Below are 25782 nucleotides of genomic sequence, written 5' to 3'. Positions count from 1 at the left end.
CTCGGGCTCCTGTTGACATCACCAGCCACACAAGTGCTTGCTCAGGGTTGCTGCGATCTTATCAGCCTCTCCTTATATTTCAGGTTACCTGCTTGTTCGTTTTCCCTATATATCTTTCATTGTTACAAGAACTCAACTCATGGGCAGATCTCTAAGATAAACCTGCTTGTCTGTTTTGGGAATATGGCTCTAGTTCTAATTTTGCAGACTTCGTTCAGGCAATACTCCCTTTGACTTCAGGGATTTTTGCCTGAGTAATCCTTTCAGAATTGGACGCTCGGTGATTTTCATTTACTTAACAACTTGGCATTACATCTGTAAAATATTAGCCCAGTAATGTAAAATATCAAATTAGATTTATGCATTAATCTTATCTATATATGAAGCTTGATAGTTCTGTTACACTGCATTATTGCAATTCCGGGCATTCTGTGTCATTTCGCGTTTATTCTGATGATGTAAGACAAATAAAAAGTGAGATTTATGGCTCAAATTGGGTAATCCATGTGTGTGAAAGTCTGAAATTTTAAACAAAATTTAAACTAAATTCCTGCTTTCAGATAAACTGGGTTTCTTTATAAACCACAAATGAAGGCGAGCACACAAGAAAGCTAATCTGAAGTAATCAACAAAACAATAAGCTATTAAAAAAGAAAAAGCAGGTCAAAACAAATATCCGAACTGCAACGTGTTCTCTAAAAATCCTTGAAAAAGACAAACAGGCAATTGTTTCTTTTCTGTGTGACAGTTGCAGTCTGAAAAGTGAAAAATTACTCTTTCATACGTGTTCATAAACTGCACTTAGAAACACTTCACATAACTACATGACATTTGTTTCCTCCAGGTTGGCTGCCCTTGAACACTTCCCTCCTTCTCGCAGTTTTAATTGTTTTTGATAGATAATCCTTTCATGAAAGCGGGTCTTGTGCATACGGCCCTGGCTCAGCCCCACGCAGCGGGGCATTTAAGAACATGTTAAAATCAAGTTTTGTATGTGCTTTGGTACTTTTAAAAAATGGATACTTGGAGACAACCCACCAATACATTATTCTTGCATCTTAAACCCATTTACTTCTCTTTATGAATGTTTTCAATTTGTTTTACTCTTGTTGGGCCACATCCAGCTTGCTATTTACAGCAAGAACACAACAAGATTAATAGGCTATGGTCTGCATGAGCCTACACCCCTGGAAATTCAGAGTGATCCCACCAATTCCCTTATAATGTCTTTGGATTCATATCAGGTTAAAGCCCCAATCCAGGATAATGCCAAGCAGATGCAATCAAGGGCCAGCATATAAATGTGCAGAATCATGGCCAGAATAAGACCGGATCTCTTTATTCCAAAGGAGAGGGTAATATTGAGTTATAAAAAATTATATGGACTTCTTTTCCCTATTTGGTAATCCATCACCACCCAGACACCAAATAGGAAATGATGCAATGCCAAGGGGAAAAACAATCAGTTTATTTCATACATGTTACTAAAGAAATACTGGATTGATATGTTACCCAAACCACTTTGGTTCACTCGTGTATGTCATGACAGGCACGAATGTGCTCTCTTTAGAAAGGAGATTCTCCACACTAAGGTGTTTCCTGTGGGATGCAGCATCAGTTTCACCAGTGTATGGCAGCTGCAGTGAACTTACAGCTTCCTCGAAGGGTGTCTGTTTTCTCCCTTTCTGCATGAATCCAGAATTACTGTTTCTCCTACCCCAGCATCCAAATGCAACAACCCCAAACACAGTTGTGTTTGCAGTAAATCACAGTTGTGCTCAGCCAGTCGCAGTTGTGTTTCTAAGAAAAGATGTGCTTCCCAAAATGAAACCTCACACTCATTATTGGGAGAAAAATCACCTCAGACATCCAAAACATCACATAGGACAATAAGACCCGGTCCCTGGCTGCTCCTGCCAGCGCCGGAGCCCCGTGCGGAGGTTGGTTTCGCAGGAGGCGGCGAGTCGCTGTGTCTGGGTATCTCCCCATCTCCGCACACACCTGTCTCTCCATCCCGGCTGCCGCTCCTCTCCCGGCCCGGCGTGTTCCGACAGGGCCCAGGGCGGACGCCTCTCCCCTTGGCACCCGTGAGCCGGAGCTGACGCGGGGCTGAGCCGCCCTGGGACAGCCGGCACCCGCGGGGGACACCCTAAAGGGACACCCCGCAAAGGCTGCGAGCGCCGGGGGGTGACAGGGGACTGAAAATCCCAGCTGGAGGAAAGGAGCAGAGGGATGTTTAAGTGTTTGTGATTGGAAAGTGAAAGAAACACCGTTTTGCTCTTTTCCAAGCCAGCATCAGCTTTGCGCTCACCTGCTTTATAGGCTTTATCTGGAAGTGAATGAAAGGGAAACCGGTGGGTGAGGGAGCAGCCGCTCCACTGCTTTATTTCTGTATTTCCCTCCGTCTCCTTCCTGCAGTTCTGCAGCCCACGAGGTGCAAGTGCCAGACACTCACCATGAGATGTTTATCTCCCGGTGACCACGAGTACTGTACAGAATGGAGAAACTGAGGGAAGACTTGGTGAATTGTTTCATGTCACGAAAAGCCGTGTGACATCTGAAGGCAGATCCCATCCCCAGCTACGGTCACTAAACCAGCTCTCCTGCCACGGGGGGAGCAGCACAAAGAAAGCAGAATAGAATATTCCAGTTGAGGTTCCAAAATCAAAAAGGGATTTAAACTAATAATGCTGGTTTCAGCTTGGTAAAGTAATGCGTGAAATATTGGACCTGGGAGAAAAACCTGGCTGGGACAGAGCTGGGGGGAAAGCATGGCCAAAACGGGTCCCCAACCAAGTTGGCAAGAGCAAGAACGTGTAGTGAGGAAGTGGCTGCATGAAGCGGGTGAGGAAATTCATGACAGGAACAGCAAGAGTTAAGTACCGCAAAAAAGGATGTGCAAAAAAAACCCCAACACCCAAACCCAAAACCCTAACAGAAACCAATAAGAGGTAAAAAAACAAGTGAAAAACAAGTGAAAGGTTCCAAGTGAGAAAAAAGGTGGGAATTTTGCCTGGGAACGTAATTTACTAACTTGTCTCCTTAACCCCTTTAAAGGACAGAGAAGATAAATGTGCAAATCAACAGAACAGCCTAAGTGGGAGAGAAGAGGAAGCGTGAGCCCTGCCCAGCCAAGGAAGGGCTCAACGTGCCCAGCAAACGCTGCCTCTGGTACCATCCTGGCACGGGACAAAGGACAATAAGGCAAGGACGGCGCTTACAAATTGAAACTGGTACGAGCGATACGCTCAAATAAATTTGGTGTGAAACTGGTATTCACTGCCAGCTAAAGGGCGGGAATAATCTGCTAGGTCCTTTTCTTCTCCTGATTGCCTATGGGTATTGTTATTACTTACATTGGCCAAAACACAACCATGCATCTGGATAGAATATACCGTAAGAAAGGCAGCTATTTGACAGAAATGTTGCAAACATATTCAATCTGGGAAGACTGACTCGATTCATTAGGCACAGTAATACATTTGTTCTTTTGGGGTCTTCAATAACTCCTGCTGTACATGGCAGAGAATACCACTACAATGTCATCACATGTTTTTGTTGGTATGGCTTAATCCACAAATCCTCAAAGAAGATCTGTTGTGGGTTACGCTGGATACTTCTAAATGTCTTCAGAGCTAAACAGCAAGTAACCACACCACCCAAATTTACTTTGCTTTTAATTGTGGCTGTTTTCCCTGCCCTCTATGAGAATTGCTTGCACCTACCAGCGCGTATCTGTGGCTGTGCAGTAGTTACGGATTGCACGCTTAGGTCACATATGCCGCTGTCTGCATGACTTGTGCTAAAACTTTCACAGATTATCAAAGAATGTGGGAATCGCCACGTTGTTCAGAAACAAGGGTCCATCCAGCCGAGCCTCCTGTCTCTGCCAGTGACCACGGGTGGACACCCATGCACATGGGATACTCCTTATTCTCCCAGCTTCCAACCATTTTCTGCTCGGGGGGTTTCCTGAGCTTGTACACATCATTGTGTCCACATCACTGGCCAAATCCTCTGGCAATTTATATGCTGCAAAACCTCTGGCTACTACAAGAGATATAAATCAAGCAGAACTGGAGTCACTGACAATAATTGGAAAAAAAAGTAATCTGTGATTTGGAAGACATATATGAGTTTTGATCTTAATTTGGGATAAATCTCCCAGGAACATAAATTATCAGTCTGTTTGGCAGTCTCTATTCTTTGCCATCCCTATGGAGTCTGGCTATGCAATGGCATGATATAACCAGGGTAGATGGAGCACAGCTTACTTTGCTCTCAAATCCAGTTTGAGAGTGAACACAAGGACACTTTGGCAGTGGAGAGGGACGGGATTTGGGAATGAGACGCTCCGTTCCAGCAGGTACAGGCACGTGGAGCCAGGCAGCAGAAATGCAAAGGTGAGAGCCTTGAAAGTGAGGAGGGGACAGGCTGGACAAGGAGCGGTCAGGGGAGGCTCTAAAGGAACTTTTACAGAATATTTGGGAGTCACTTTATGTGAAAAAGTAGAAGAAAAACAGGAATCAATGAAGAAGAGACTCATTGGAATAAAGGTCCATTTTCTTCAGTATTCTGGATGATGACATGTGAGGCATAACAAGATCAATTGCCACTGATGGCCCAATGTGCAAATATGTTATTTAATATCTGTATTAGTGACGTTTTATGACCTAGTAAAATTAATAGTAAACAAATTTTAATCAAGTATTTGCCTGATTCCTAAAATAGTGCCTGTATGACTATACCTGGGAGAAAATGTAAAAGAAAACTGTACAACCTACTTACAAGTGTTTTGGACGTAGCAAGCATCACTGAACTCCTATTAGTTACTGCCATCATTTTAGATTTAAACTTCAAATACACCATAGTCACTTTTTCAGTACTCTACCAGTGCATGTTGAAAGAAGTTAGCATTTACACAGATCAAATCTAACCTTAAGAAAACCTTCCTCAAACAAACAGACAAGCCCGATTCCTCAAAACATAATAATTCAAGGAAACTTTGTTCTAACCGTCTTCTTGCCAGCGTGCACCGAATTTTCCAAGGTCTTTCTTCCATCTTACATAGGTACGTTCCAGCAGGAACACAAAGCAAATTATCGCTTGCTCCGAGGAGCTCTGTACCCTGCAGGATCTTTGCAGAATCCAGCCTGGAGAAATGCAGCACTTTGAGAAAACAGAGCTGTCAAGCAAGATTTCCTTGGGCTGGTTGCCACGCCAAACGGCAAATAAGGGACTTGATCCTGTACGGAAGACAACAGGAATTAAAGGTGCTCAGCATTTGTCTTCCGGCAGAGTTAAGGTTTCTCAGTACTTCCTAAAATCAGCCGTACTGTTTATTCTCAGTCAAAATTATCTAGCTAAAAGCTTTGGTATCTAGCCACAGAGCTTTTATTTCAAATTGGCAATAACGTGACAAGATGTAACTCCCGCAAAAAAAGACTACGAGAATGTTAAAAATATCATAAAATATTATTTATATCAGGATACATTTGTTACCCCATATGACAATCATTCATATTTCTTGACAGATATAAACCTCTGCTTAACACATTAGTATCATAAATATTACCAGATATAACACTGTAATTTAATACCTACCAAATGTATTTTAAAATATTACTCAATTTAAAACTTTGGATTTTAACCAGATGTGTTTCCAGAAAATGATTCAGGTCAGATGCTTTTTTCTTTTCCTTTTTCTTTGCGTGCGCGTTCAAAGTGGAGCATTACTATGTGATTTATTGTACTATGACTGTATGCCTGGAACCTAAAACAGCACCGTGGTACTTCATCCTTGGGGCTTACACACCTGCAGTCCAAACTAACAAGAGAAAACATCTACATGGCACGGCAGGAGTCTTTGAAATGTCTCTTTGCAGTTGCCTGGACACAGAACAGACTGGTAGAGCAGGGAGGCAGCGGAGAAAGGGTGAAGACAGGAACTCCAGCCTCTTTCATCTAGAAAGGGGGGACCATGGAGAGATTAGAGGAAAGGATTTTGATTAGATCACTGGAATGTGAAATGATGCTTCCCAGGATTAAAATCCTATTTTAGAGCTACCAAACCGGTTACGTTGTTAGTCAGAATTTGGAGGCTCCATCCCTGCAGCCGGCTGGTGCTCAGCAGCACCCGACACCCTCTCGCTGGAGCAGGGGGGACCCCGGCCGGGCACCCCACACCTCCCAGACATCACCCCAGCCGCGCACACGCAGCCGCCGTCCCAGCAAGGAGCCGCCCGCCCTCGAAACAGGGCACTTCTGGAGGAAAAGGGGTTTCCTCCTCAAAAGGCACCTCTGGGTGCAGCCCCACGACGGCCGCGTGCGCCACGGCGCTCGGGTTCCAACCTCGGCCTCGTTCACCAGACGGAGGCCCGACATTCTCATCACCAAATGCCATTAGTTGTATTCCCAGTACAGCCAACTAACAATTTGAAGGTCTATAGTTGTCGAGCTGATCATTACGTGGAAGCCATTAACATAAAACCCGCCATCGCAATTAGTATCTTTGTAAGCAGCAGCCTCAGCAAAAAGTGGAAATGGAGGCTGAAATAATGGTGCTCCTCCAAACGAGGACGGCAGCGGATTGGGAAATAATCTGTAGCAATTGCTCTGCCGCTGTCTCTGCTGTAACCCCTCAAAAGATAGAGCCATTTTCAAGTAGTCAGCCCACTGACTTGAGTGAGCACTAAATTCACTCGATGATCAAATACAATTTGAGAAAAAATCTACAATCGCTCACTTACCCGGAGGAAGATATATTTTCCTTTTACAGATGAAGTGCAAAACAGCGAAAGTAGCTGTATTTGGAAAAATACTGTGCAGTTTATTGGTTTAGAAGGGGACAGGTACAGACCGTGGTTTTGCCCATTTCCCAGTAAGGAAACGAGGAATGGTTTCTAATGGTTTCTTGCGGGGGGAACACATTTGCGGACTGTTTGTGTACGCTGGTTTGTTTTGTTAAGAGATGAGCCTGGTAAAAGGTTCTGTGCTTTTCAGGAAGAGAGCAAGGAAAATGTTCATATTTATAGTAACATTATTGTTTAGAACAAAATAAGTTATTTCATCCTTTTAATCTCCGTTTCTATGGATATCCTGCACGGGGCTGGGATGTGATTTTCCAGCCCTCACCCGAGTTGTCCCCTCCAAGGCAGCGGTCAGCGGCACCAGCCCGATGAGTAAGTGCCCGTCTACATTTAAATAAATCTCTTTTAAAGCCGAATTCGTACCGCCCCGGACACAGTGAATCAGGCTGCCTCGAATGGAGTTTTTTTTTCATTGTTGTTTCCCCTAAACTCTCTCCACTTATCTAATTTTAGACCGCAGGCTCCCCGACAGGGCATCAACCTCCCCTGCGTGTCGGGGAACCATTTGCCGCGCACGATGCTTTCTCTGCCATTAACCCCCGCACCCGCTGGCTGTGCGGGGGGGGGGGCACTGCGGGGTGCAGCGTGGGGGGGCAATGCGGGGTGCAGCTGAGGGGGGGCAATGCGGGGTGCGGCGGGAGGGGGGGGGGGGGAGGCTCTGCGGGGCAATGCGGGGTGCACCCCGCATTGCCCCGCAGAGCCTCCCCCCCCCCTCCCGCCGCACCCCGCACTGCCCCGCAGAGCCCCCCCTCCCGCAACACCGTACCCCCCACCGCCCCGCTGCCCCCTCCATGTCCCCGCGCCCGCCGTGTCGCCCCCGGGGTGTATGTGTGTGTACGTGGGCGGGTTGTGTGTGTGTATGTGGGGTGATTGTGTATGTATGTGTGTGTATATTGGGGGGTAGTGCGGGGCGCGCCCGCCCTGTGAGCGCGCGGGCGCAGCGCCCCCTCCCCGCCCCCCCCGCGAGCGCACGGGCTGAGTCCGTGTTCCGGGCGGGCGCGGGCTCCAGGCCGGGATTTGGGCGCTCCCTGCCCGCCTCCCTCCCCCTTGCCCCCCCGCCCCTCCTCCCCCCTCCCGGCTCCCTCCCTCCCTCCCTCCCCCTCCCTCCCGGCTCCTGAACTCCAGCCCCTCTCTCTCTATCAGCCGCTCACTCTGTCTCAATATGTCTCAAGATGGCGGCCAATGTGGGATCGATGTTTCAATATTGGAAGCGCTTTGATTTACAGCAGCTGCAGGTCAGGCTCTCCCGCTCGCCGCACCGGCCGGGCCGCGCCGCCGGACCCCCCCCCCCGCTCCTTCCCTTCTCCGCCTTCCCTCGGGCCCGGCCTCCCCCTCCTCCTCCCGCTGCCGGCCCGCGCCGCCTAAAGGGAACCCCCCGCTCCGCCCGGCCGCGGCGCTCCGCTCCCTCCGCCCGCCCCCCCCCGCCATTGATCACCGGCCCCATCGGAAATTGATCCTCTTTGTTCAATTCATCGATCAGCCCAAGATGGCGCCGGAGCCGGCGCTGCCGGGGCCGTCGCCGCTTCGCCCGCTCCGTCCCGGGCTGCTCTCTTCCCCGCTTCCCGTTCCCCCCCGCCGGCCGGGGCCGTGCGGGGCGGCCAGGGCGGCGGCGGGGCTGCCCGGCGGCCGCTCCTCTCCGCCGCCCGCCCGGCTCCCTCCCCCGTTGCCTTCCCCTTTCCTGCCGCCGCTTCCCCGCCGCTTTTTCTCCCCGGGAGCCGGGGAAAGTTTACCGAGTGCTGGGACTTTGTGTGGGGGCGCAGGGAGCCGGCCGGGCTCGGCGTGCAGGCGCGGAGCGGCGGGGGCTGGGGGCGCTGTGGTGCCGGCCAGGCGGACGCTTCCCCGCCGCTGCCCGGCCGCCGCCGCCTCGCCTCGCCGCGGGGTGCCGGCCCCCCGCCTCTCCGCCGCCGCCGGGCAGGGGGCTCCGGCCCGACGCGCTCCCGCCGCCCTGCGAGCGCCGCGGCCGCGCTGGCACCGCGCCGGGGGGCGGAGGGGGAGCCGCTGTCGGCGAGGGATGGAGCGGCGGCGGGGTCCCGCGGGGCGGGAAGGGGCCGAGCGCCCGGCCTCGCCCGGCCCGGGGGGAACGTGTGTGTGTGCGGGGGGTGCGGGGGCAGCGCCGGCCGGGGTGGCTGCCGCGGGGGCCGGTGCGGGGCCGGCGGGGCGCGGGGGAGTCCCGCCCGGCGGCGGGAGGGCACGCTTACATAATTCACCGGCTCTCCAGCCTCTCCTGCTGTCCAGGATCTGACAGATGAGGGGAATATTGATGCTTTACTGTGCTGGCTCATAACAGCCTACAAGTCTTGTTTCCTGCGAGGGAAAGTCCTCGCAAACCAGCTTCCCTTCACCCTTTGGGTGCGTGCCCTGAGGAAATTGCAGATCCACTGTTTAATGTAATTGCTGGGGTATAGATAAGGCCAGGGCGGGTTGAGGTGGGGGGGGTGGGGGAGAGGAGAGGTTGTCAAACGCTGAACTGGTGCTGCTCCCGCCGCTGAATGGGATTGCAACATGCGTGTTTCTCCCAGTTGATTGGTGCAGGAAAGCGCTGCCCTGCCTCTCCGAACCCTCCGCTGCCTCCCGTTTAAATAAATTGGCTCCAAAGCCGCCGGCTGCCCACCCTGGTCCCCTCCGAGGAGGGCTCTGCGGTGCCGGAGCCCCGCGGCAGCCGGAACATGGTGCGTTGATGCTGGGCAGAGCCGCAGCCCCGCCGGAGGTGAGGGGGGCCGGGGGGAGCGGGACCCGGAGCCGGCGGGACCCGCCGCCCTCCCCTCGGCGGGGCTTGGAGGGGCTGAGCTGGCGGGAGCGATGCCGAAAAGAACACCCCAGCAACCCCCGACACGGGAAGTGCTGCGTAGGGTCTGTAGTAGGAGGCCGGTCCCTTCTGACTTTCAGGTGCATTAGGAGGTGGGGTGAAGTAGCGTTTTGGTTTAGGCTTTTCTTTCTTCGCTCCCCCCCCCACCCCCCCCCGATTTTTATTGTTCCTTTTGAAGGCTTTGGATTAAGGTAGACTTGGCTGAACTTTGGTAACTTGAAAGGGTTCTTAATAGTGACCCAGAATACCTACAGGAATACAGAAAATGAGATCCAGATGTAGAATTGTATAAAATAAAATGGATTAAATTAAGATGTAGTTAAACAAGGTCTGTCATCTTTAATTGTGGAGTTTTGCTTTTGCCTCTGTGTATGTGTGGTTGTACTTGCTTAGTGTAGGAAAATAAACTCTCCTAACTCCACTCATGTGGTGTTACATTTGACAGTGAAGAAGTCTAAATATTTCCTATAAAAATAAAGCCTTCAGAAATGCTTATTGATTAAAACATATTACGCTAAAGTATCTATCATGTAAATTAAATTCTAAAATGTAATGAACGCAGCCAAATGGCATTTTGATAGATTGTTCTATTCTGTTTTTAGTAAAAAAATAGCTCACTTTTATAATAATTTAATTTCTGTGCATACTGTAAAACCTGTTGTGGAGTATCACTGTGCAAACCTTAATCTCGTTTTTGCAGACTAAGTGCGACAGTCTGACTTGAACAGCTTATAGGTTGTCCTTTGAAGCACTCCGGTAGCGCTAGCTTAAAGTTGTTTGCACAATATTCATTACCTGGTTTTGAGGACTTGCGGTCGTTGGGACGCGTTGCAGACTGAGGCTGTTCACCTCTTGGCAGGTTCGCCCAGCGATCTCTCTGCGGTGCAAAGTTTATTAATGTTGTACGCGGTCTGTGCAGAGTCCTGGAGTGACCGGAGAGGTAGAGACTACCTGCATCCATATGCAGAATAGTTAATTTGCTTCAAATTAGCTTTGTATTTTTTTTTTTTTAATCCACCCATCTGCGTGTAATATTTACTCCCACTTGCAGATGAAGCAATACGCTATAAAAACTATGGTTACTGAGTATGAAGTTCAGTCTTACAGATCTGTCCATGGCTTCCTCCCTCCCCTGCCATTCATCTGTACTAACGTATTACAGAAAATAAAACCGCTTTCGTCTGCGCTTCCGTTACTCCAGGACTAAAACCTGAAGGATTTACGCTTAGCGCAGCTCCACCTGCGCCCTGTAAACTCCGGCGCTCGCAGCTCTGCGCCCCGATGACTTTGAACCCCGTGTTTTCCTGCATGAGAAAGTCGCGAGGCGCTGGGGCCGCGCGGTCCCGTGTTGCGGCGGCGGCGACGTGCGCCCCGTCCGCTCGCAACTTCCTCTGCTGCGACAAGAAGATGTTTAACTGTTGATGGGCTTCGACCCGCCTTGTCATATTGAGCAGCAGCTTTCTCAGGATTGTGTCAATAGTAATTAAAAACAGATCCAGGAACTCTTTAGGGTCTGCTTCTTTTAATTATTTATTTCCTTTCACTAAGTAACCTCTTGTTTATAGGAGGAGAGGTTTCAAGGGTTGGAAGCAGGATTAAATAATTCAGAGCTTGGATTAAAGAACAAAAAGGTCTGTTCACAAATGGAATACGAGATGCGAAAATGGCAGTTTCCTACAGGTATCAAACGTGGCTCTTGACTTGAGACTGTACCTGAAAGGCATCACGCAGCTGAACGCTTAACCCTTTGCTCTAGTAAAGGTTAGTTTTATTTCCTAAAGAAACGGTGGAAGTAGCGTGGCGTTTCTGCATCGGTTTGCCGTGTGGTTGAACATGGACTCACGTTTGATAACTGATGGCAAGGGAATTGCAGTGTGTAGAGAACACAGATCCTTGCAAATGGTGACTACTGTGGCAATAAATGCAAATTAAATCACTGGAGAAGTGCTGTTGCCCTCGAGTTAAAACTGCATCTCCTGTTTGGAAGCAGTTTTGTGATCCGAATCAGGCTGACGTACAGCAGCGTGAAGGTAACCTGCTGTTGCAGGGTCCTGTTTTGTGTTTGTAGTTCTTGGTGTCAGCATCACCTTCACCATAAAAACAACCCTGTCCTGGAGAACAGGAAAAGGAGCGTTGTGTTCCCGTGGGTACGGCATGCCGTCCTCTTTAAGGTTTTGCTTAATATTTCTGTGTGTGTGTACATCTATATCAGAGGAGACAGTTGGTCCCGCTGTATCTCTGTGGCCAGCCGTGTTGCATGAGTAAGTCTGGCTTGGATCTCGAATCTAACTTGAATCTACAGGATGAATGGAAGAAGTTGATACCATTTGAAAACCAGACAAACTATATGTTGAAGTATTTTGACCATAAACACACCTCTCAAAATGTCATCATAGCTTTTTAGGACAGGCACCTGTGCTGGTGGAAAGTACAGTTTCTTATTGCTTTTGAGCAGAATGGCATAACTTGTTACTAGCGAGCTGGGGAATGGAAGTTTAAAGCCAAGTCTTGCTCATGTGTTTCTGTTTTTTAAAAACTCATCTTGATATTGCATCATATATGATTAAAATAAGGATGGGGTATTAGTTCTATGCATGCTGTGACTAATTGTTTAACATAAACCACTGATCTTACAACATTATAAAATTTGTAGCAAAATCTGGAAAAACTAAGTAGTAATGAGTAGCTCTTAAATACTGAAGCACTTCTATTATTTAATTAGAAACAGGTGGAGTTCTTGGCATCTCTTGGTTGGATCTGATTGCACCAGAGCACAAGCTGATTTGCTTTAAGTGAAGGAGTTAACATGCTTCATCAGAAGTGGAATTAGCGATCGCATCCGAGTGTTTAATTTTGTTTATCCGTGCAGGGCACTGTAGAACTTGTAGTTTCTGTCCTAAAAGCAGACAGTGCTTTCCTACTTATAGACGTAGTTAAATGTGGCTCAAGAAAAGAGACTCTAGCTACTGTAAATATGTTTCTGCCCATTTCCACCTGATCGGAGGTGTGTAGTGAAAGCAGCTTTGGTAGATTTTCAAGAAGATGGAATAGAGGGATTATTCTAAAAGCCGAGCAGTGCTGCCGGGATGCTCTGATAGCTGTTGGTGCTTCCCTGGCGCAGGAAGGCTTCGGCTTGTTGTGGTGGTCAGGATAGTGTCCCTGGACATCTGACACACACGACATAGTGGAAGAAAGGCCCTTGGTGTAATTTTGGCTTGAGAATTTGGCTTTGACAGGATTCCCTGAATCCTATTCCTGTTCCTTGGGAAGAACTTTCTGAAAGCTTTCCTAGCCCTCTTTGCCGTTCCCCAAATGAATTAATGCCCATTGGAAACGTGGCAGATTTAGCGTGTGTTCCGATCACTCTGCTCTTGTGCCAAGTTTGTGGTTAGTTGGATAATGTATTGAGAAATGCAGCACTGGGGATTTGGAATATGGTAAAGGTTGGGATTTTTTTTGAAAAAAGATTGCACCACTTGGCTGTGTATAACAATACCAAATAAGTACCGGGTGAAACATTTACTACGGGAGAAATCAGATACAGTCTGAAATTCCAATGAACAATTATTCTTTTATTTGCAAGCTGATTTGTAATGCAGAAAGTGCATGTAGAAAAAAATGCATAGCCCAGAGTTTCAGTTTGATCACCCTGTGGCTGAAAATAAAGGCAGTTTATTTATTGGATAGAGAACAGATAACATGGATGGATGCTTAGTATTTTTTAAGATGCCAAGTTGGTGTTCATTGACTTGTGGTCCATTTACGTGTAGGCTGGGTAATAAGTTCCCATCGTGTATACTCCGGTTTCTATTGCACATGTTCTTTACATTTTCTTCTTTGCTTATCTTTGTGCTATCTTGTTTCCCATATACTTTATGGGCAAGGTGTTGAAAAGACTTTGTCTTCTGGATTGAGAATACAGTGATAATGTTCCAGCATTGCATGAGGGAGGAGGGTGTGAAACCAGGAGGGAGAAAGCTGAAACGGGGTAGTTAGCAGAAGACAAGGAGTCTGGGGTGTCGAGGTTTGTACACGATTGCCCACACACCGGATTGTAGGTGTGGTGTTGAATTTACTAATGAGGTTGAGAGAAACTTAGAGCTGACAATCAGAATAATTAATGTCCTTAAATTCATGAAGATAAGGTAAGTCTTACTCATTTTGTGACATAACACGTTCGTTCTCAGCTTATTCTTGTTGTCTCTGATGTGACAAGGCAAATAAGTTAGTAATTTCTGCTTTTATTGTTAGCTGTATTGAAGAAAATAGAGTATATTACATTACTTGGGTTGCGAAGAGCATGGAAATCCAGAGAGATAACTGAATGTTAGCAGTGGTAAGTTTTTATAGGAGTTTAAACACAAAGTGTGCGCTCGTTGGATGTACCAGCAGTCTGCCCTGTTGTCCAACAGCACTTGATTCCTGGGAAAGAGTAGCCAGGGGAGAATTCACACTAGATCCACCGCGGTCCCCTGACCGTGCTCTGGCTACAGCACAATACAGCAGCTCTTACTGTGCTCTTACTTGGTCACTTCTGTCTCTTAGCAGAGTTAAGAATTTGGCGTGAATAAGCGTTATTTCTTGGTACGAAGGGGATAAAGCTGCGAGGTGGCCCAGCGGCTCTGCCCGGGTGTTGCAGCAGACGGAGGTTTGAAGTTGGAGCCTTTGAGGCTGGTGTTGTCTCGCAGCTCGCTCCCTCGCCTTGCAGTAATTTAATGCCTTTGCCGGCAGTTGGGGCGATAAGGAAGTTTCTGTGAGGGCTGAGTTGTGCCGTTGTTTCACGGGGTGCGGGGGGAGGCCCTGGTCGGGCTCAGGGGCCCACAGCGATCTGCTCTGGGAACACAGAGGTAAAGATTGCCCATTCTTTGAAAAGCTCCAAAGCAGATGCACAAAATTGTTTTAGCTGCTGTGTTTATATGCTTTGAATTCCCCCCTATCTTTGTGTTTCTGGCTGTGAGCTTCTTAAGGCATGTAATGGTGTGTAGGCCATGGCTGTCTCAGGCTTTTTCAGAGGGGTTCACACATCAGAGCTGAGCAGATCCTCTTGTTCCCGTCTTTGCTGTGTGGAAATGTACCTTACAGAACAAGTGAGCCTGGATATAGCAGCATCTGGAAGTGCCAGTGCAAGGTTTCTGTGGAGGATATGACATTTTAGGCCAAATTATTGGTAAATGGCTGAAGTAATTTTGGAGTGGAGGCAGACCCCTAATTCCGTCGTGTTCAGCTGATGGGCAGGAGGGCCCTGGGGTGTGCAGGTGGGAGCAGCCCGGTGCTGATGCTGCAGAGGTCTTTCCTTGCTGAGCAATGCTGGCTCTGCTCTGCCGCTCACACGTGACCAGCCGAGAGCAGAAATGCAGCAGGGAAGTAACAATAAAAACACGTGGAGGGGAGGAAATGATGCTGTTCAAAGGACTGGATGGGATAGAGGGAAGTGAAGAAGAAAGGAAGGAGTTAAGGAGTGAGCTTAAGCCCAGGACTTGGAAATGGAACTCCTATTGCGGTGCAGTTGGGAAGAGAGCTTATTTTAGAATTTATATAAATACTCAGCGGTGCAGCTGGGGACTATGGAGGGTCTCCCAACAAATCCTTGGCTGCAGGGTTGCAATCAAACCCAGCTCACCTGCACTGGCTGGTCGTATAAAAGGATAGCCTGGGGTTTACTACCAACTGATCTTGTGGAAGTATCCTGGGGAGATTTGCACGTGAGATACCAGGGCGATGGTGTGACACTGCGTTACGCTGACACATTTTTTATGTTGCCCTGTGACAAATAGGGCTTATTTTTCTGTTAGGCTTACATAGCTTTCTAACCACTTGGATGGTATTTTAAGTTATTATGAATAGTAGAGGCATTCTTGTTGTGATTTTCTTTTTAAGAAAGAAGTTCAATTTAATAGCACTTTTTTTTTTAATGAAGGGTCAAACTAGATATATCTTAGATGCAAAAAGATCATGTGTTTTGCATGGCTTATTCCTATGAAAACTAAACTGCAAAGCTAAAAGGTAGTGCTGCAGATGCATAGAAGTTTAATGGATTAAGCCTTACTCCTCCTTCTCTCTGGTACCTCTGCTGGGTGTTTGAGGTTGCATGGTGTTGCTGATCCATTATTTTCAGGAAAAAACAGATTTCTCTAAGCAGAATGGTAATCTCCAGCTGGGATGCATCAGCCCATCACAGATCTATACGCTGAAGGCTTTGGGCAGCAACGCTTATGGGGACTGGTACTAACATACAAAGCCTTTAATTGGTTTGGATTCAGTTTGGGCGATAGTTACTCAGTAGTAGCGACTCTGTACCGAGTTGGGGGTTTGGGTCTTGCTGTTGGCAGTTTGTGTGTGTGTGTGTTCTCGCTGTTCTGTGGGTCTGCTCAGGCTCTGCCAGCTCCCTTCTCTGCCTGGGAAACACTGATAGTGCCCCTGACCCCTCTTTGGGAGCACTCGGAGATACGAGATTGTGAGTTAGCACTTAGGGTCCCTTTTTGCTACTGCCTAATTCTGTGTTGTGGATGAATAAGACTTAGTTGTTACTTCCTCTGCACCTTTGTTAGCTTTTTTTCAGTGGGTTAAACAGAGGTTATGCCGTTGTTGATTTGTAGGTGCTTTTCAGGCTTGTTGCTGGCAGCAGTATCTATAGAAATGAATGTGAAAAAAGAACTGAGTAGCTGAGTGTCCTGAAAGAATATTCTTGATGATCAATGCCAAATCACTGGGAGAAAATGTTTCCTGAAAATGGTTATAGAGTTATCATCTGGAGTTATTCGTACATACGCACACTCTTATTTTACAACATACCTCCATGTTCTTTGGTATACTGTTTGAAGGCAAGATGTGCAATTTATCAAGTTTCCCTTCGGATTTCTCTGTACATTGAAGGCTGCTTAAAATTTACATTATAGGCGCCTGGTGACATGAATGTTGAATTTAGAACTCAGCAGTTTGTGGTTGATCGTTGGAAATCGCAGTCCTCGGCCAGCTGCAGCCGTCGGTTTGAAGCAGGTCCCCGTTTTGGAAAGGCCGTCCAGCCTCAGGTTGATAGAGCATCTCCAACCTGCTCGGGGGGTTTGTAGGGTCTGTAAATGCAGCATGCGAGCCCCTGGGTGGTGAAGGAGAGGGATGTGTTCAGAGCAGCTTCAATGTAAGGGGTCACACTCGTATCTAAAGGATGAAATTCTTTATTCACCAAAGGCCTATGATGAGGTAGCTTGAAACTTTTCCCTACAGCACCTTTCATCTTTTACCCAAATTGTTCAGGTTTTGTAGTCGATAGCCTGCTAAGGCTGTCAGCGGGGTTAGAGGTTATGATGTAGATGTGCCATGAGGAATATCGATCGCCGGCTCATTTCGCAGGCGTTTTCTTCCTGAACGGCTGCGGGGCTGGAGAGGTGCTGGGCTCCGCGCCATGAACTTCACAAAGGTGAATGAGCTTTATCCCTGTTTAGCACAACACGAGGGCCCTGACCCAGTAAGCGTGATGGCGTGTGCTTAATTTTGAACACAAGCGCTGTTGCAGTCTGGCCGAGCTGGGCCGGGAAGGAGCTGCCTTTTCTGACCTGGCTCCTGCAGAAGTTGTGAGTAGAGATGGATCTCCCCTACCAGCCCACTCGGTGTCTGGGGAATTCTCAGGCTCTTCCTTTATCTCAGGTTTTTAACAGCCTAATTGTTCTTGTTGTTGAGTTGACGTGAAATACAAATGCTGTCAGAATGGCTCAATAAAATTTTGTACTTGTGTTTTGTCTGTAATTATTTTTCCTTTTATTTTTATTAGGTATTTACACATTTTATTGCATATGCATGTCAAAGTAAATTTGTATCATGTTATCACTTAAAGATGTGTGCTTCACATGTACCTTTTTGTCTATGATCTGAAATATATTAATGTTAATTTTGTCAGCAAACTACATCTCTATTTTTATGTTGCAACTTTTGAGCGTTAATATTGATAGTCCTCAACTTCGATTTGGTGTATCTGCTATGAGCACAGTTGCTTTTCTAATGTTATTTGCGGAGGTGGGATAATATTAAACATTTAAAAACAAGGAGCCAGTAGTCTTGCAATTGATTTTCTGTGGACAGACCTCTGTACAGAGTTGCTTACACAATTGTAACCTTAGTTTCTTTTATGTGAGTGCAAGAAGTGCTTGATAGATTTAAAAACTGAAGGATAAAAGTTGTGAATACACTGGTTGCTTTTCCCTCCAGCTCTGTCCTGTCTCTTTCAGGGGCTCTAATTTTCTTCTGCTTATAGGTTTCTGAACGTTTTCTTTGGCACGGAGCCTTGCTATCGAAATTCTTTGGATGTTGGAAAAGGGCAGCTTGCTAATATTGTGTCTTCAGCTCGTCTGTGCGCTGCTGTTCGCAACACCCTGCCCGTTTTCTCAGCCTGACGTACTTTGTGCTCATAATTACTGCTTGAACTCAGGATGTCTTTTTCCATTCCTTTCTGAAGCGATCGTGGGGGTAAACCCAGGTTGCAAGAAGCGGTAGGTGTGTGGTGAAGGAGACGGTACGGAGCGAAGAATCGGTCTGGGAGGATTCATCTTGTGTAGTTTCCTAATTAATAAAGCTTTACTAGTGCGGGTCTTGATCCTACCAGACTGCGGGTACATCTGTGTTGCTGATGGTCCTTAACCCCTTCAGGACGGGGGATTATTTCCCTGTTTAAGATCAGGTCTGGAATCAAATCGAATCGCCTCACAAAGCCATGCTCCCGGTTTGGTGTGTAAAACGCTGCTTGCCGTCTCCATGCTCGCGAGGAGGAGCTATTTTCAGGCTTTTTATGTGCAGGCAGAGCCTGGGTCAGTCCCAGGGCTGGAAAGTTGTGTTGTAAAGCTGCTTTTTTGGTGCAACTTCTGATCCTCATTTGTGTCTTTCCGAGCCCTTTGCTGTGCTCCGTGCCATCCACTTGTGAAACCACAACTGTGTGGTGCTGGTTGTTTTCTTGGGGTGGTATGTTAAATACAGCACAAACGATTAAAAGAGCACACACGCTGTGCTGTGATCAGCTTGTTTTAGATAATAAATTAAAATCTGTTAGCATCTGAGATGTCCTGGCATATCCTGAGAACAGTTAGTTCTTTAATGTGCCAAGCTAAGTAAAACTTGATTAATGTCACTATCTGGGATTTTCTGTCCTGTAAATAGGGCTTGAAGTCTAAAATTGGAACTGTGAAAACCTACTTTAACTAGGATTAGGAGAAGAATTCAGTCGTTCAGATTGTTTTTAGGATCTTCGAAAGTGGTCACTGTGCCCCAGAGCTGTTGTAGGTGCCGTCATTTTGAACATTAACTTTACTGCAAGGGCTGAAAACTGAGTTTGCAACTTCTGACGCCCTTCTCGTGCTAGTGGGTGTTGATGGTAGGTGGGTGTTCAGCATTAAGGGCTTTCTTTTAAAGCACATCAGCAAATGTGGAAGCTCCTGAGATCAGGAAATGTTGGTTATATGCGTCATTTTTCATTTTCTCAGCGAACTTTGGTTTTGTGCAGGTAGATGGAATGGAGGCGGGTGAGCTAACAGGCTTGCCTACTTGGATAAAACACACCTGCTTCTATTGTTTTGGGGCATTCATTACTCTCTATCTTGTTCGCTTCTAGGTATGTCATGGCAAAATGCAGTCATATATCATAGCGTTTTTACGCCCTATTTATTTGCTCTAACCATTCTAGCAACAAATTGCGAACTTAATTTCAGTGGTAAGAAATTTTCACTCTATAGCCATTTTTTTTTAAGTTGATGGTTGGCAGCAGCCTCTTTGTACGGTTTCTTGATTGTCAGCTTTTCATTATAAATTTCCTTACTAAATGCTGACTTAAGGCCTGACACTTTGTTTGTGTAACTGTCAGTTACAGTAGTTTGGAGACCTAATAAAAGCCTCTCAGATCTTCCTATTGAATTAGGCCACGCTTTGCCACCCCAGTGACTGCAGTAAAACTACTGTAATAGTATCTTTCAGTGTCTCTCCCATTTTTCTGGAACCCTGCTTAGGGTGTCTTCTGATACTCTATCCTCACAGTGACAGTAGTTGGTTCTCTAGTAAAAGGTCACAGTAATGTTTTAATTGGATTTTTCAGCTGCAAGGAATATAAAAATATAAGTTTATTAATAGAGCAGCTTTGATCTTGAAGGATTCCAAAGCATTTGCTGCATAGCACGTACAGGAGTGGTTTAGTTTTCCTGCTTGTTCAGGGAGAATCAATGATGTCGTGGAGCGGGGAAGCTGGATGTTCTACCTGGCGGGTCAGGAGAGAGGAGAAGATCCGCATCAGAACAGCGAAAGGTGGGAAGGTAATATTGTTCCCAATCTGGAATTGCCCCAGGATGCAGAATCGAACTGTGCTACTGTCGAAGGCGCCAGAGGATTTTTCACAAGTCCTTGGGGTTTTGTATTTCATCTGAAATCTTTGAAAAAGGTCATGGGCAATACACAATTAGAGAAACACTTAACCGACCTTGTTAGTGTATTTTTGTGGAATTATTGCGCTTTATTGCTGCTTTACACAGATGGTAATTGCTGGTTTCCATCTGTTCATTAAGGAAAAGTAAAGACAGAAAATGGCAACTTTAACTGGGTTTTTAACCAGAACCTTTGGGTGTTATTTCTTCTTTGGCCACGTCAGGTTGATCTGTTGGGTCCAGTGCACTGCGGTTTCAAGGAAAAGAGATCAAAGTGGGAGCGTGTCTGCACAATATGGGTCAGGACAGCAATTCCTGTGTTTTGGGCAGGGTTTTCTTTGACCAGTGCTCAGGTATGTGGTGCGATATCGCCCTGGCCCGTGGCCAGGCCTGGGGAGAGGCTCTGACCTGGTGCTCTGACCAACACTGACGGTATGGGAATCACTTAAGTGCTTCTTGGCCAAAAAAGATCCTTCAGCTCACACTGCTGTTTATTTCCACTTTAACCACAGCGCTTTCAGTGTGAATGACTTCACGGTGCCCCGCTGGAGCTTGCCTTGGTTTTGCTAAGATCTGTTCGCTTACATTATCACCGTGGCTAAAAGCTTTAAAACCTTTCAAGGCCTGCAGGTGTGGGAGCTTGCAGCTGGCACCGATCAGCTTCCCTGCTCGTGGCCATCCTCTGTTTCTCGATTTCTGAAGAATGGTGGGAGAAGGAGCCCCCAGAAGTGCAAGAGAACCATCTGGCTTTTCACCCCATAAAGAACAAAGCCAAATGAAAAACTTCTTCGAAGTCCCACCATCCTACGTGTGGCATTCACGGAGTTTTTCTTCACCTGACTGTTCTCTTTGAACCGGTGGGTGATTTGTTCTCGCGGGGCTGCTTTCAGTCGGCAGAGATTTCAGGTGGGATGGAAAATGAGCCCTTCTGGTGGCAGAGCTGTTTGCAGGGGTCCCACGCAGGGCACAAACCAGTCATTTTATTTCTCTGACTCCTTTGCCAGTTGCTCAGCCAGATGTCCTCAGTAGTTTGTGCTATAGGATGTTAGGTAATTAGATCATTCAGATTCTAGTTAAACATAATTAGAGCCCTGTGTAAACTGAGTGAAGCTGACAGGTTTTATAGGTTGGTCATAGCAAAAATATCAGATGATACAGCTCAGCATTAATACAAAAAGATTTAAGCCTCCCTGCCCTCGAATAAAGAGGTGTTTAGTCTCCAAATTTAATCCTTAATTAGAGCCACAATTTATGGAATTTACTAAATATATTTTACGGATCTTGGAAGCCTCGCTCAGAAGTGTTCCTATATACTGTTTGCTGGTTACATTTCTTCTTCTGCGCTCCTGAGTTTGAAATAACCTACCTAGCAATTGCTGTGTAAAGATAAGCAGAAAGGTAACATAATTTTGCAGTTATTTTCTTGCAATTTAAATTAATGGGTAAATCAGTTGCAGTGGTGCTTCTTGACTTGAGAAGGGTTTGAACAAGTGGCACCGTCTGTGCTTTGCACTCTGGTTTCCCTTTCCAGCTTGGAGCTGGCTTGGCTTTTTGGATCGTGTACCTGTGGCACGGGCTGTGTGCGGTGCCTGGTTCCCCACCCGCTGTCCCACTGCGCTTCAAAACCATCACAGTGTTTTGCTTACTGTGAAACAGCAGAACCGGAGAGAATCTCCGTGCAATGGGACCGTGTGCGTAGGTATTGCAGAGTCATAAAAGTAAATGCAAGATTGTGAGCACAGCGCTGAAACATTAGCTATGTGTTCTGGCTTTTGGTTATTGTTATTTCATTACAGCTCTCTGAAGCTAATCCTGATTATTTCTCTCCCTCATTTTACAGATGCGACACATTATTTTGTTGTTTGTTTGCTGGCAGGCGAAACATGTTTTCTGAAGGAAAGTGTTAACAGATATACTGATAAAATGTCTGTCTTCTAAAAACCGTCTGAAGACAAATGGGGTATTTGTCTACATGTGGTGTTCACACTGTTGTGCTACCAGACAAATTAACAAGAGAAGTTTTGCATTCTGTAGGAGGTAAACTTTGTTTTTAAATGTTGCAGGAGTCCTGAGTCATGAAGTAGACCCACAGTGATCCTCGTTCTGCTGAAAGCTGATTGCTGTGTTGCTTTGCAGTAGCTAATAAAGAAAAGTTAAGTACAGAACATTCGCAGAAAAGTAAAGCTATGTTGGAAAATTAAGATTCAAGTAGTTAGGGGGATTTTGCAGTTAAAAAGAAAAAAAACAGAGGGAAGAAAACTGCAGTTATTTCTTGATAATCCTGAAGGATTACGTTGTCTTGCTGGGGACCGAAAGCAGCTCCTTCGCATGCCCTGCGGAGTTACTTGGTGCAATAACTTCCCCGTCCCCCCAGCCTCTCCCCGCGGGCGCAGTCACGTCGCTGTGTGATGCTCCGAGCCCCGCTGGCCTGGCTGGGATCTCCAGACTGTTTCCAAGCTTGTGTTTCTCACTTGGCAGCACACGCCGCGGCTGGTGGGCAATCTGCCGCATCCCTTTTTTGTCAAACATCCGAGTCGGTGTCTGACACTGAATCTGGGAATAAGAAATGCACAGTGGAACTGCAGATATCTGCTGGGTGTCTTTGTTTCTCTGTCGTTATTGCTTGTGGTTGGTGCTCGGTTCTTGTGGTGATAGAATTACAGAGATTTTATGTTTTCCCTTCGTATTTTAGGTGATAAGCATGCCCGGTAAGTGGAAAATTTTCAGCTACTTTTTGTCTATCAAGTGTATAACTCAGTTTGAGGAAAATCCCCTGAAGTCCTGTGGAAACGAAACAGTTTTATAAAGATGTGTGTATGTGTGTGTGTATGTTTGTGTAAACACACAAGCTCACACAAGCACAATCTTTCTGGATCAGCTCCCACCATGCAAAATACAAACGTGAAAGTGCTATAATTGATTACGTGCAATAAGAGACAAACAACCCAGATTTTGGGAGAGGGCAGGGTGTGGTCCAGATCTGGCAAAACATTTAAGAACTGAACATTATTTTTTCAAAGGTAGGGAAACTTTAAAACATTGGTCCAAGAGTTAAGACTGGTTGGGAGAAGGAAAAGAGCACGGTAAACCGAGACATTGTCTTTGTTGGGGGAGGAATTGGGAAGAAAGAACACGCAAGTTTAGGTTAGTACATGTTCATGTTCTTCTGGTTTTTTAACTTCATTTGCTTCCCTGGCAGATGTCCCATGGCTTTGAGGCCTTTGTCTGTGTGAGCGAGAACACGCAGGAGGGCTTGGCAGGACGCTCGGGGGTTCTGTGGAATACTCAGATTTATAGTTTGGTGTTGTCTCTTGGCTTATGCGATTTTGATAACTGGCAATTGTTCTGTGAAGTTACATGTTATGTTGGCAAATCAGCTCTCCCTGCGTTTCCTCCACTCGTTATGTCTTGTAGATACGTTTCATGTACAAGTTTCTAAGGTCTGAATAGGATTGCACATCCACAGTACTTTACCTTCGTATAGTACTTTTCATAGATACGCCCCATATTAGCCTCTTGTTAAAAAATGTCTTAATACATTCTAAGATATTACATGCAACCCTGCTTAATGAAATTGTAAAGGAACTGTATTCTTAAAACAGATCTAACAATCCCTAAGTGATAATATTTTTCTGAGCATTGTAGCGTATTATATATATGCTGCATCTTCCTTCAAAGGCCCTTCATTCATTTTTTAACGACAGCTCTACCTCAGTGCTTAATATTGTATTCTTTGGACTTGCTGAAGTTGTAGTGGAGTTGTTGTGTAGCTGCTGTGGTCTGCAGGGTCACAGGAACAATATTTGGCTGCTGTGGGGGTTCAAACCTCCTGGTTGCCTTTTACTTTTTCCACGTCTGAGACTCTAAATGGATTTATAACTCTAGCTTTATGCCTTTAAAACACCTGCTATAATTGCTTAGAAATATACTCTATGTCAGCCTTTATTGCTTAGTGTGATTACGCTTCTGGTAACCATCCTTTTTGGCAGACTCATAAAAAGTTTCTCATAATAGGATTCCTAACAGAGTTAGACAATATGTATAGTTTAAAGTGCAAATATGTTTTATTGGGGAAAGGAGATTATTCTGCTGTTCTCGGTACCTTTTAATTTGAGACTTCAGAAGGTGCGCTGCATCAAGTACATGCGTAATTTAAAACGAAATTATGTTCTACCCGTTTTATTGATGGGAAGTATGCGGGGCCTTTTCTTTCCACGGCAGGTTTGCAGTTGAGAAGATTGTGCAGGCAAGTTCTCGAATTTCTAGACAGTTTTTATCAGTTAGCATAGTTTGTATACAAACGGTATGAAAGTTTGAAAAAATGCTGCTTAGTGTTGCTCTTTAACACCTCAGTGCTGTGTGAATAATGAAAATATAAAATCAAATCTGGCGTCAGAGGTTTGTACCTTCAACTTGGGGATGATCTTGTACGTCCCAGTAAAGCGGAGGGTCCTGCGGAGCTGTTTGATGGATGAACTATCGGTACGTGCATTTGTGGTAGTATGTTACATTTGATAAAGAAACATATAAAGGAGTTATGTATTCTCATGACAGCAAAGGTACAGAGAATAAAATGATAAGAGACTGTTGAACTTTGTGTTGTAGGACCTTGATCTTGATGTCTCACCTGGCAAACTTGAGGTGGACATACAAGGGTTGGGAAATTCTAGTTTTAACATTGCAAGTCAACTTGGTATGTTCTTGTAAACTGTTTCTAGAGATGGCAGGATTGAGGAGGTGTTATTTATCATCACTTTTAGCTAGAGTTCCACCCATGCAAAATTCTTAGCGCTAAGAGAATTAGACTTTTTGGTAGGCGGGTTGTTCTCAAAATCTTGAGCAGAGGAAAAGGTGGCAAATAGTTATTTTTGGGCCCTTTTGAAAATATGAAAATAAAATTACTGGGGTTAGTCAGTGTTCTTTCCATCACCACCTTTATCCTTAAGGTATTTTTTTGCCTTTGAAATTTAGGCTACGTTTCAAAGGGTAGATGGAATTTCCCGGGAGAAACAGTGTGCTGTAGGCTGGTAGAGTTGAGGAAGGCCAATGAAGTAAATTAATGCAGGTTCCTTGGTAGTGCTGGCCCGTCGGGGGTCTCAGCTGGAGGAAGCCAAGCCTGGGAGATCTTCCCGGAGTTACGTGTGTCTTAGAAAACCCTGCTGAGGATCCGGTGCTGTGACTGTCCGTGTCACCTGTTTGCTGCAGGCTTTGCGCTGCTTGAATGTCACCCAGCTTGTGTGTTAGCTGATGGGAGGCACCGGGTTGGGTGACACCACGGGCAGGTGCTTCGCGCTGTTGTACAAACCTGTTTGAGTGGTTTGAAGCCATCTCCGCTGGGACAGGGATAGCGACAAGTTTAATTTCTTTCCTCTTTTTTTTTAGCGTAGGATGTATCATACAAATATAAAATCAAATACTGTGGGATGGCAGCTACTGTTTTCTAAACTAGTTGGCTTGTTGTAGCTGTGATAATCTGTGTTGATCAACCCTTTTGGTGTTTGCTACAAAATTTATTCTAAAAGGCATGGTAGCTCATTCTTGTTGGTGCCAGTCCAAATCCTTTCTGCTGCCAAACTTGGCACTGGTGCCAGTGGTTTGCTTTAGCTGATCTAAGAATATAATACAGATGGTTCGATACACTCACTACGAATATATACAGATGGCTCGAAACTTTGAATTTCTTTATTTCATTCCATTGTTTCTTCTCGGTATATCA

At 46.1% G+C, this 25782-nt stretch overlaps 1 protein-coding gene and 1 long non-coding RNA gene across 18 annotated transcripts in view; one reads left to right on the top strand and one right to left on the bottom strand.

Annotated features, from left to right (window-relative positions):
* Positions 1–1447: 1447 nt before the first annotated feature.
* Positions 1448–8728, bottom strand: LOC110358510 (uncharacterized). The gene is made up of 5 exons (XR_010467351.1): positions 8600–8728; positions 5816–5964; positions 5016–5246; positions 2312–2488; positions 1448–2211 (listed from the first exon to the last, which is right to left on the bottom strand). It is a non-coding gene; the product is annotated as an uncharacterized LOC110358510 (long non-coding RNA).
* The window catches only part of CUX1 (cut like homeobox 1), a 263714-nt gene continuing 245763 nt past the window's right edge, over positions 7832–25782 (top strand). For 13 of the 17 annotated variants that reach the window (XM_065037085.1, XM_065037090.1, XM_065037082.1 and 10 more), the window contains exon 1: positions 7940–8104. In XM_065037085.1, the coding sequence (XP_064893157.1) occupies positions 8042–8104 (63 nt within the window). In that variant the 5' untranslated portion in view covers positions 7940–8041. Of the gene's footprint in view, positions 8105–9347; positions 9577–25782 lie in introns of those variants that run through there. The other 4 variants (XM_065037091.1, XM_065037086.1, XM_065037078.1 and 1 more) reach the window with 4 other exon arrangements.

Source organism: Columba livia, chromosome 20 (assembly GCF_036013475.1).
Source record: "Columba livia isolate bColLiv1 breed racing homer chromosome 20, bColLiv1.pat.W.v2, whole genome shotgun sequence".
Classification (NCBI taxonomy): domain Eukaryota; kingdom Metazoa; phylum Chordata; class Aves; order Columbiformes; family Columbidae; genus Columba; species Columba livia.
This window is presented reverse-complemented; position numbering and strand designations above follow the sequence as displayed.